General features: G+C 34.6%; 1 protein-coding gene across 1 annotated transcript in view; it reads left to right on the forward strand.

Annotated features, from left to right (window-relative positions):
• The first annotated feature begins 3,203 nt into the window (after positions 1–3,203).
• The window catches only part of LOC133517071 (uncharacterized), a 33,727-nt gene continuing 23,876 nt past the window's right edge, over positions 3,204–13,054 (forward strand). The window contains exons 1-2 of the mRNA XM_061850215.1: positions 3,204–4,078; positions 11,261–11,750. Coding sequence (XP_061706199.1) covers positions 11,589–11,750 — 162 coding nt within the window. The 5' untranslated portion in view covers positions 3,204–4,078; positions 11,261–11,588. The remainder of the gene's footprint in view (positions 4,079–11,260; positions 11,751–13,054) is intronic.

Here is a 13,054-nt window from a genome sequence, read left to right on the forward strand (position 1 = left end):
GATTTTTTTTTTCAACGATTTTTTTTTTGTTATTTTAAATGAATATCTCACAGGTACATACTCGTAGGCAACACTGCATGTTCAGTAAAAGCCACTAAGAGATCATACTCGTAGTAGTGGTGGTTCAGGTGCTACAGCTATTGCCTACTTTCTAGCTTGGTTTTAGACCATTTATTGCCATATTTCTGAACAGTGGCGTGAAATAGTACATTGTAGGAGAGGCTGGAAAACCGCTCAAAGATAGACGAATGAGTTTGAGGGCTGGCACGCTAATGGAGGCCCTCAAATAATACGAGTCCATCTTTGGCGTTTCTGGCCGAGGCATTACATAGTGCTTTTCACGACTACTGCGAGGAAATAAGAAAACATTTGCATAACTATAAGTACTTTAATAGAAATTAATATTTATATTGGCATGAGGACAATTGTTGAAATAAAGCGAAGTATTTTTACCAGGAACATTTATATTTTCTTCTCTAGAAGGTCTCATTTTTATAGCGTAGATACGTGTTTCTTGTATTTTTAGTCAAACACAATTTACACTATCCAATTCAGTAAGTATTTTCCGATCTCGCCTTTTTAAATTTTTTATCACTTTTAAGAGGCATTTTTCTGTTGTTTGCTTCAAGCCGTCTCTAAATTTAGAAGCGTTTTTGCTAAAAAACTACAAATAGCTACAAAAGTAAAAACACCGAGAAGGTTTTGATGTTTCTTTTTTTTAAACAAGTAATTGGTCCTATAAATAACCTAATTTTATTTTACCACCAATGAGAGATGATGGTATCAATGATCACCAATGACAGAAGATGATAACAATGAAACATTGTAGTAGTGGTGGTTCAGGTGCTACAGCTATTGCCTACTTTCCAGCTTGGTTTAAGACCATCTATTGCCACATTTCCGAACAGTGGCGTAAAAAATAAATTAAAAGCAGAATCGGGCTGTAGGTCTATTAAACAATGGGATTGACAGGGCGTGTAGTCGTAGTCCTAATTGGCATTGTTCGAGCAAATAATGCATTCTATTCGCACGAAGAGATTTAATAAAATCTCCTTAGAGTGTCCTAAGTGAGCTCGCGAATCATCGTGCACATAATTTTTGATCGTGCGATGAAATCGTTCGATCGCTAGCCCATTAGGAAGCTGCTGCTTGACCGCAAGAGCAGCTCGGATGAGTCGGATTCTCGGGTGAACTAGAGTGTAATAAAACCTCAAGAGATGTCACAACTACATCTAATACATTCAATCTGAGACAGCGCACTTATTTTGTGTTTATTATACCTACATACGAAGACTCTTCTCCTTCCCATTCTAGATTACGCTAACGCGGCTGACGTGGCTTATCTCGGTCTCACACGGATCTTGATACGGATTATATTTGGGTTACGCAAATATGAATATGTAAGTAACTCACTTCACAGCACAAGTACCTCCCTATTCCCCTACGTCGTAACTCCCACATTTTGTCCTTTCTGTATTCAATTCTTTTTAACCCCGCAACTCCCCACTATCTCAGGAACGTGTTCAGTTATCTCTGTTCTACTAGGTCCGCTCAGAATTTGATTCTTTCTGTCCCGTCTTCCTACTATAACTCTATAATAATTTCTTTACTCTTTCAAGACACTCCTTAAACTACACTTTTAATCTCCTCCATGATATTTTTATATGATGATTACTCTTCCTCAATGGCTGAATCGCATGGCACTGTTATAGGTATTTATTCATGTATATATATATATATATATATATTATATTTATCTATGTATAAAGTGACAAGTATGTATTCAATGAGGCGTGTGCGTTTCAGGGTGATCCCATCCTAATGATATACAAGTGATCAGAAAGAGTTAAGCACGCATTGAAATAAAGATATGATTGCCCAATTATTACAGTTTTTTCTATTTAAAAAATATCAATTTGCCCTCGTATATTAAGTTTTTATTTAATATGAAAATGAAAATGAATGAAAATGAAAAATCGTTTATTGGTCACAATCATTGTGTTACAAATTGAGAAAGGGTTGGGACCTCCTAGTAAGTATATCAATACTTGTGACAGGAGACCCCGCTCTTCCAGCAGCAAGTTAAGGTTATATTAAACCAATACAATGCACGTTAATTATGTAGGTACAGAAAGTAATGAATTAAATTATAATTTGGCTTAAGTAATAGTTAAGTTAACAGATTAAAGCAATGTAATAATCTCAGAGTAAAGGGGAAATAATTATTTTAGAATATAGCATAAAGTTTTTAACATTAAGAAAATATGTTAACTATGTTAAACTATGTTAATATTGTGTGTGAGTGTATGTGGGTGTGAGTGTTTCGTGTTAGTTCGTCTGTATTAGTGAGTGTGTGTGTGTGAGAGAAAGAATGTTTATGATAAATACATTTGTGATTAGATTATATGATGATTTGAATTTATGTATATTACCTAGCATTAGAATGTAATAATAACTCTGTTTGCTCATAGTTTAAATTATTTAACCAATCCCGAACTACTTTTTTACATTTATATGTCTGAAGTGGATAGATAGATTGTGTGGCATCAACTAAATTATACAAGTGGGCTGCTTGAGAAACATACTGCCGCTTTGCGAACACAGAGTTTAGTTTAGGAATGGGGGCAGCTTTAGGTTTTCTCCGACGTGTGGTACTAAGTTCTTTGTATTTGAGAGATTTGTGTAATCTTAATATTTAATAAAAACTCTACAATGAAAAGCAAATCTAAGCTTTGCAGTATCTATCACCATTACTTATTTATACCAACATCTTTCCAGTTTACTCCAAGATTGCATTTAGAAATCGCTATATGTTTACATCTATATAAGCTAGAAGTAAGAAAGACTGCCTGATAACGCTTTAAACTGGTTAGAAAAGCCAATAATTAACCATTCGTAATGTAGCCGATAATGATTAAATTCAAATGATAGGTACGGTACAGTCACCTGCAATAAATAATATGTATAACGAAGGCCCAAAAATATTTGACACAGTATTTGAAGAGCCATAAGAGCGTGTCACATATTTTTGCGGATTTCGAAGACTATCATATTATTGCAGGTGACTGTACCTACATAGGCTTTAGATTACTTTCAGCTAGCAACACAACATACAACAACAACAAACAAAGGTTTATATCGAGTATAAGTGAGTTAAATAAAATATTTAAGCTGAGATATACATCAATAATTCCACCACTTCCCGTGGTTTTTGCTATGGAGGCCAATTCGAACTTAGGTACATTTTGATATCAAAATAATGTCATTCTGTTATCAAATTCACGTGTGCATTTCACTCGTCCTTGGCCGTACATGTTTTGGCATGAGCGAGACAAACGGGAGAATGATAAAATGACATATTTTTTACAACAAAATGTAAGTTCGGATTGGCCTCATATGTTAACGGCACCGATCATGGGACATTTAAGCAGCTCTTTGGCTCTTCTTTATGGTAAAATTTTGTCAGCGTTTAAAAACTGATGGTAAATACATAAATACTTGTTTTACAGGATTTGTCTATACCATCCCATTACTCGTGGCTGTTCCATTATAGGGGTGTTTACTATGTATTTTTTCTAGACACATGCTTCACAGGCGCTAATGTCCCAAAGAGTCCCAACTCTAATATATATATTTTTTTGTATTTGTGTCATTTTATTAACATGCTGGATGGTTTGAGAGACCGATATTAAGAAGAAGATAAGAAATACATCTCGAAAACCAAATACCATGTCACTTTGTCCGTACTTCCTCTGCATAAGGCACGTTTCATAAAATGCGGGCTTATCACATACAGCTAAGCCAGCACTATTCATTGGTGATTTGTGTGTACCTATAGAGTTGTCTTCTGATATGATATCGTAAGATCTACTAAGCTATCTGCGGGTCTGTTGTGTTGTGTCCAAAGCTCAAAAGCCTCAGTCGCCTCAGTAGGCGCACAGACGCGCTGTCGTTGAGGCGCGCCATCGCCACTCGGGCCGAACACGCGGAGTTTGTTTTGTTTATGGTTCACAGTGTTTTTTTTTTAATGAAACGACAATATAAATTTAGAGGGCAATGTGCTAATTAGGTTTTAAGTGTAGGTAATTGTTAAATTCATTTAATCTGGTAGATTTGTTCAATCCGTAAAATATCTGGAAATAATATATGTATTAATTTAGGTAATTAAGATTTTTTTCCCCTTATTGCACCCATTTTGACGTATTTCTGTTTCGCCACTATGGTTGAGTGGTAGAGAATGCCTTGAGGCATTAAGTCCGCTTGTTATACGTATTTCATGTGCAATAAAGTTGAAAATAAATAAATTAACGGGCTAATGATAATTTATTAAGGTGAAGCTAAAAACATGAAATAAATCTTTCTGCTACTTTGCTTTTCACTGTTTGAAACGGTTTCAGGAAATTAAATATTGACAGTTACCGGAAAAGTGGCCTTTGTTGACCAAATATTTGATATAGGTTTAGATTAAGGTTCAAAAAAAAATCTTTGTCTAATTTTTTTTTATTTTTTTTTAATGTTAAATGTAATGAATAGGTATGCCTATAATTCAAATGATCTCCATTTCACACCTCAAAAACAAGACAGAAAATGGATTAAAATAAGTAGAGGTAAACAACAGCCAACCTAATCTCAAAAAGCGATCTCTTCCAAAGGGTTATTCCCACTAGTTACCACCAAGCGGTAATAACTGGGAATACAAATTACCAACTCGGTTTGGTGGTAACTACTGGGATTTTTTTCCCGGCAGTTACCACCAAAATGTTGTTAGAGTACAATAGTAATAAAAAATAGAAATTGTATAATTAATAAATTAAAGAGTGCTTTAATAAATAATTTTAAGTCGAAGTGATCAAAAATAATAAAACCGATGCAAGTGAAAAAAAAAAATAGTTACAGAGTAATTAACTTTTTGATGAAATTTTTCTTATTAATTGTAAATTGAATTAATTGTGTCGTTATCGGTGAAACCTGGATCTTTTGTCGGAACGCTTACGCCACACTGTGTAGCGCAGCGTTGTATTTATAAAGGAGCATCGTTGATAATGGCGTAAGCGCCATCGACAATAAGGTTCCTTTCAATAAATAACGTCACAATAATACGAACGAACAAATAAATCAGTATAAGGCCGGCTATTTTTGATCACTTTTAAGGCAGTTTCCTGAAACATTAATCAACTTATAATTAAACTAAGAACAAATTAACTTATAATTCACTATTGATCAAAGCACTCAACATTTATACTGTTTTTATTAGCATTGAATGCTAACCAAATGTTGGTGGTAACTAGTGGGAATAACCCATCTAAACCTTACCTTAAAATTAAATATTTACAGTTAGGTACGGGAAAAGTGGCGTTTGTTGACTAAATATTTAATATAGGTTTAGGTTAAGGTCCAAGAAAAGAATTTTGTCTTTATAATGGTTTTTGTTTATCTTAAAGTAATGAATTACCGTGAATATTAAATATTATGTTATGAATTCAAATGTTCTTAATTTCACACCTCAATAAATAAAACAATACAGAAAATGCAGTTAAATAAGTAGAGGTAAACAACAGGCAGCCTTATCTCTAAAAAACAATCTCTTCCAAATAACCTAAACCTTATCGTGATCGAATGTTTGTTATATTCTATTGTAATCTTCGTGTAAATTATCAAACAGTATGTGTTAGTTTTCACGCCGCCGAGCCGAGACAGATTTACCTACTTAAATACAAACGAAACATTACAACAGGATCCTTTAGGCTGTTTGGGTGTCCTTGTCCTCGTTTTTTGAATTCCAGTGTCATGAGTACATGACACATCCAAAACTTTTACCATCTCCTCTGTTTTGTGTCATTCTATTTATTATGCTTACGTATTTTTTGATACTTACAACTTTTTATTTTAAACTTTAAATGATCATCAGAAAGGTGTGTGTCTATAGTAGAAAACAATTTTCATAGACAAACTATGTACAGCCAGCAAATCTATTAGTTTAGTATCTTTGCGTACACAATACACGGTGTTGTTTATCAAACTCCTTTAATTTCAAGGGTACATTCTTGAGCTTAAATGAAGTAATTTAAATAAATAAATATTATGGGGACATTCTTACACAAAAAGTCCCACGGCAAGCTCAAGACGGCTTGTATTGTGGGTATACTCAGACATCCATGACTCAGAAACAAATATCTTTGCTCATCACACATATACTTACCGGGATTCGAACCTAGGACCATCGGCTTCATGGGCAGGATCACTATCCACGAGGCCAGACGGGTCGTCAACTATATCAAAGACTAATCTAATCTAATTAAGTAACTCCGAAGATAGGAAGTACAGGATTATTTTTCTCTCTTGAACCATAAGTGTTTCTAATCCTTACTAATCTCGTCGTCCTCTTTTATTTTCTTTGTTAAAACTAAATGTAAGAGGATCGTTATCCAATACATTTTGCAACAACTGCAACTAGAGGCGTCTTGCTTCATCCGTTTTTGTCTATACCCTGAGAGCGGAAATGAAATAACCGATGATAAGCAGGTAGGGTAGAAACGATAACCCTAGTCATGACATTGCTGTATTTTATCGTATTGTTTGAAAGAGTAGAATCTTTCAATGAATTCGATCTGGATCAGATATCGATCGGATCTGTCAGTGTCATAAGTGCCATTTCTTCAACCAAAAAGTCACTTTTGACACTGACAGATCCGAACCAAATCTAATCCAGATTGAATTTATATCCTATAATTAACATTAGAATACGCCTGTTCCATTTTGTTTGGTCCGACACGCGATTGAGTGAGTTATGAAGGCCGATTCGAAATCACAAGTTGATCCCAAAATGAAAGTCAGTACAATACTACATGGAGCCAAGGGTGAGCTATGTTAAAATAAAATATTGATTTGATTTTGACATCGATCGCTGGCGAACTCCGGCTCAAGGTTTTTATGTAGCGAAACAGTGATATTAGAATTTTAAATTCCAATGCCCCTCACGTTCCAATGAACCACCACGCACGTAAAAGTTACTATAGTCTATTTTTTTATCCCGTACACTAAAATGACATTTCATGTGTTGCTGGTTTTTTACGTCTTATAAATAGTGATGTGCTACAACCGGTACTAACCGAAAATAAACTATTGGCAGTTACTTATATAGGCATGTAACACCATTTTGAGGCATTTTAGAAAGTTTGTATCCAGGTCTAAACACAATATTTCTAATATTTAAAAGCGAATTTTTGAGTGGATTATTAGTGAGTAGATTTTATTTATTATTTACTTCCTATCATGTAGTGAGTAGATTTCATTAATTGTTTATTTGGGATCTAAAATTAATTTAATATTTATCGGTTATTCACAAACCGATATTAAAGATCAGACTATTTGTTTTAAGCTGGTCACATTATTTCTGCGTTTGACATTTATGGTTGTCATTTTAATCTACGGAATAAAAAAACAGACTATAAGTAAGCTACAACTGTGCGTTAATACTTACGCTTGAAAAATGACCCATTAAAAATGCGGTTATTATTCAGTTATGGGAGTGACATAGATTATGATGGGTGTTGAAGATATGAGTACTGGATGCGTTTACAACCCTTAGCCATACACTCAGGTGAATTTTCACAAAGGGCCCAATCCCGAAATCGTAAAAAAGGTACTAAATTTTTCGCGACAACGGGCTTGGTCCTGTAGTAAAAATCGTTCAGTTTGAAAAAAGTCTGTTTTTAAGTATATATGTAAATATATTTTTTTAATAATTTCTTTTTTATTGATAAAAATTGTATACCTACATATTCAATTTGTATAGCATTATAAAGCCAAGATCAATTGCTTTGCCGTGCTGTTTGCGCGATATTGCAAATATACTCACGAGTGAATTACCATGTGATTAACAGTCATATGTTCTTAGTACTCATACATGGTAATAAGTACTAATGAATTTACGGTATCTAAAGTTGCAGTTATTGCAATCTTATAGTGTTATTTTGCATCAAGCAAACTGCTATGAATTACGTCGCAAGTCATTTGAGATAGCGTATTCTGCCTTCCAGATAAAACTTCACGTGCTTCACGTGCACACAAAGTTCAGGCAGATATATCGATCTTTTAATATAAAATGATACTTAGGGCGAAGTAATCGTTTCAAAATTAATTGTACTTGGCATTTTTTGCCAAAATATAAATAAAGTTTTAATGATGCTTATCCCTCTACTTAGAGGTCTTCTTTTTCTGAAGGTTTTAAGGCTAACAGTTGAATGTGGATATAAAGCACACAACGCTTAACGTAGATGGCACTGCAATCGTTGTCATTGGACATGTAGATCCTAAGGAACGTAAATCACAGACTACATACTATTTTTGGGTTCCTAACGATCTGTAGATTTTCAACTTCATTCTTCCGTGTCCAGGAAAGTGCAGTATGTAGTATTTACACATTGAATCAGTTTGTCCTTTTTTTGTATCTACAAAAAACTTAACATTTTATCTGTAATATTTTCATTGTAATATACCTTTTAGGTAATACAATGGTAAGAAAAGTTTCTTTCTACAGAGGAACTTGTCAGAATAAGATCAATAAGAAAGTGAGCATATTATATCCACGAGTATTTCTTTTGACTTGCACCACTGACAAATCGCTTACACGTAATCTCTGTAAGAAGTAAGTGGGTTAATAATAATTGTGGAGTGTTTCAACATTCGGCTGCTCTTTCAAACGGTAACCGAACCGTTAGTGGCGCGGGCGCACTGACCGTTATCCGGGAGCGGTGATGAGAAAAAAGCGGATATAAGAGCGGATCGTTCATGGGAAACGTTTCTAGCGGGTACAACGTGTACTATTGTGCTAAACAATCAAATGTCGGGCAAATTTTTCCTGTGCACGCGTTACAAGCAATCATGGCGTGCAAATGTTTGATAACCATTGAGTTGGGAGTTAGGACTGGTTAGTGGGTATATAAGCCAAAATACGAATAAAAATGAATATACCTACTCAATGAATTACTATTACACCGATTTTGGAAAGTACAAAAATTTAGAATGCCTAATCGATCTCTTTTGTTACAAATTACATCTATATCTTTCTAAAAAAAAATCTTACAAAATGAAAAACGTTGACAAATTTACATTTTACTTTTTGTATTTTGCTAGTGGATTGGTTGTCGATTGTAGCTCAATATTAGGCAAGTATGTAAGAAATAAAATAAGTTTTTGGCAAAAAAATTGTTTTTGGCATAAAATTCTATAGCTGACTGTACTTTTCATTCCACAAGCAACTAATACTCATCGAGGTAATTTTAACCTCAGCAAATACAATTAGTTCGCGTTGTTTGATCACAGCGGTCCCATGGCCACCTCATGTCTCCATCATCATATCAGCTCCATGTCATCATAATATTGTATTGTTATCCGATTTACATGATGCAAAATTTCAGCTCAATCGGAAATCGGGAAGTGAGTCACATTTAGCTTCCAAGATTTGATCCACATTAAAATACATAGGTACTAACAGGGCAATTTACCTCTCATAATAAGACAACAACCATCGATAACCCAGATTAGGCGGCATCTAATAACGAATTAAATTTTAGAATCTTATAACGAAGAATAAAATGTAATGTCCTTATTAACTTATTTAGCATTTAACATGAACAATATGTTTGATATTTGTAATATAATTTTGTATTAATTTTATTCTTAAATCATATCATGTTTGTAAATATTCTAAATTTACTTAGTTGTTAGTGTGTAGAATTTTTTTCGCATGCATATTATTAGGTAAGTGTGTGATCTAATTTTACATATGTAAAGGTGACCATGAATGTTTACCACACTTAATGCAAATAAATATATTTCAATTTTCAAGTTTGTAATAATAATAAAAATTTAAACGGGCAGTAGACGACACTACATGAGATGTTGTTTACCTAAAAGCGACAAGGTAAAGATGTAATTATGGTGTATCTTCATGGATGTTACAGAATTCTATTCAAACGTCTCGAAGGGACTAATCAATAATACCTTTGATTATTAACTGTCGGTAATTTCGTGTAATTGGATACAATTTTATTAATCAATTAAGTAGGTACATCGACTTGTGAGAAGTGGGAACTGAACTAGGGCGTTACTGATAAAATGTTAACTAAGTATAATTGGGGTAATTTGGTTATACAATCAAAAAGCGCCAAATAGTATTTAATTAAATTTGTTAGCGATAGCTCGTTTTTTTTAAATGAACAAGTGTCGATACCTATTGTATTTCTAAAAGTTAGAGATACTCTTTTAAAGGTACCTATTTTTGTAAAAATAATATTTTGACGCTGACGGGCAAAACATCCTATGTTGACTCGCAATTCTGACTTTTATATTGTTTTTATGGGAACCAGTACCCGTAGTGTAACTAAATTCGATTTTGAAACGTGACGAACGCGTTTGCGTTAAGTCTCATTTTGTATAGGATTTTGAGTTTCCAAAACGTCCCGCTTGGCGCGCTCTTTCTAAATCCAATACAAAATGAGACTAAACGCAAACGCGTACGTCACGTTTCAAAATCGAATTTAGTTACACTAGGGGTACAGAAAGCTCACAAGAAACAGAAACGAACACCATGAAAATAAGAATTAAACCAATTGCTATTATACTCGTATTCTAAAGTCAACTCTTGATCTTGATTACTGTATCAGACAACTGCCACTATTTATTGCATCTAGACTGCGTTGAATAGATTTTGTTTATCAACTATCAAAGCTAAGAGCTGCGGTCGCGCGATAAGTAGGTATCGCATGTCGTCGCGGGGACGTGTTAGTTAATTTAACCCTTTTCCAGGCCGCACCAATCTAAGATATTTTCCCAAAAAAATGCAAATATATTCTAGTTAATCCAGGTTTGATGATTCATTTGAAGACGAAGAAGAAGAAGAAGTTACATTCCCCGAAAGTCCAATCTAATTTGTACCTTAAATCGGATTAAGTTTTAAAGGTGGAAATTCTATTGGTGCGATGCCGTGCATGTGGTAAATCGTGCGAATGCCTGGAAAAGGGTTAAGACAATATAGATAACAGATATCTGACCTCCAGCAAAACGACTGTTATTGAGTCGTCTGTGCCAAAGTACATTTTTTTATTCATCAACGTACTCGTCTAACAACAAGAATATGATAATGCAACATTTGGGATGAAGATTAATTGCTTTGACATTTGTAAGCAAAAGTATTATATCAATTATCAGATCTAAACTCTTGCTTAATTTGTCTATTACATTACATTTTATTGTGTAGCTCCATTTGCATAACGAGCAGAAAAAAATATAGCCTGAAATGGTTTACAACAACCTCATAATGCCAATCAAAACTTGGCTTAGGTTAGTGTTTGAAAGTGCAACAAATACATTTTAGTTTTTGACTAAAATGAGCATATCAGCTGAAGTGACGCAACTGGGTTCCATTTCTACCATTTGGGTGGCGGATTCCCAACGCTGAATTAAAACACATGAAGTGAATAGGTAAAATGTGCTTGAAAGTGCAATAACAACAAGAAATATGAACTAAGTGCAAAGAAGTGGCAGTGAGATGTGGCCAGTGTTTTGAACGTGGAATATTTTTGAAAATGGTTAGGTGGTTGTGGCTAGCGGCTCTGTTCTGCGGGTCGCAGGCGGCAGTGCTACCGCCGCCGTGGGCGGACGTGAGGAAGAACCCTTGTGCGTCGCATCCGAGGGGCTGGCTGATGCTGTACTGGCCTACGGATGGGAAATGCTACATGATTTATAAGGTAAGCTTACACAAATTGTGCCAAGCAGAGCTGTATAGTAATAACAGGGAACTGATGGAAAGATTCATCGCTTTCTAGCAGGATCCGGTTGTTGTTGCTGGTTTGAACTGGTGTGGTATCGCAGTAGGTCACAAGTTTCAATCCACAAGTTTAAAACCATGCAGTTTAATTACTACGCGTTTCGTACATACATAGTCTAACCATTCTGGTCAAATTACTGCATTTATGAGAGAAATGTGTTTTTTTTTCAGCGGATCAAACAAAGTTTCAAAAGTATCTACCATTCTGTAACAGCTTAACAAAATGTGGTGGTTTTATGTGTAGAACAATTAAGACGGTAAAACATTTACTTTTGAATGTAAATTTTAGAGATTTATCTATATTTGAAAAAGTTTGGCGCGTTGTTTTATCCGCTACTATTGATGCTGACTGTACAATTCCAATATATATAGTGAGCTAAGTGAATATTGCGTGTCGATTTCAATACCAACGTAACCAGTTGTGCATTCGGAGGCACGAGAGACCGTGACCGATCGATCTACCCACTGACCCACTATTATTAAGAAATGATACAATGTAATGTGAGCATTACAATTAAGTACACATCTTGTAGTAGTATACATAGATACCTACAAAGTATAAGCCGAATTAATCTCAAGTCAAGGAGCAGTCCACTTGACTGGCAGACTTTCGGGTTGTCTAAGGGTATTAGTTGTTTGATAAGCACCTAAGTCCTAATTCTGTCGAGTATATACTAGTATTTTTTTATACCACCATACGGCCCGCCTAATGGTAAGCAGTCTCCGTAGTCTATGTACGCCTGCAACTCCAGTGGAGTTACATGCGCGTTGCCGACCCTAACACTCCGCACCCTCGTTGAGCTCTAAACCAGTAACAACATTACCAAAGTTTTTTTTTTCACTTTGGTAATGTTGTTATTGTTCATGAGTCCAAGTGAAAAAAAAAACAAATAAGTACAAACTTACTTCCTGAATTCACCAATCTTCTATTGATATTTAAAAAAACTGTTTCGTTACTTATTAATGTTGGAGAGCTCTACTAGACTGAGAAACGATGTTTAGAAAAAAACGTAATATATGAGTGAGAATGGGGTTTTTTTTTTAATTTTTTTTTTAAATTTCACTTGGTTTAAATGAAAGTTTATAGCGACTGCTACGAGGACGAAGTTGCATTCAAATTACGATCTTTCAAAGAGTCAGAAAAGAATATTAGGTACTTCTCTGATTTAACACTATGTTTTAGTAATAGTCATATTTGTAATAAACATGATCGATCTTCATGTG

This window comes from Cydia pomonella, chromosome 4 (assembly GCF_033807575.1).
Source record: "Cydia pomonella isolate Wapato2018A chromosome 4, ilCydPomo1, whole genome shotgun sequence".
Taxonomy (NCBI): Eukaryota; Metazoa; Arthropoda; class Insecta; order Lepidoptera; family Tortricidae; genus Cydia; species Cydia pomonella.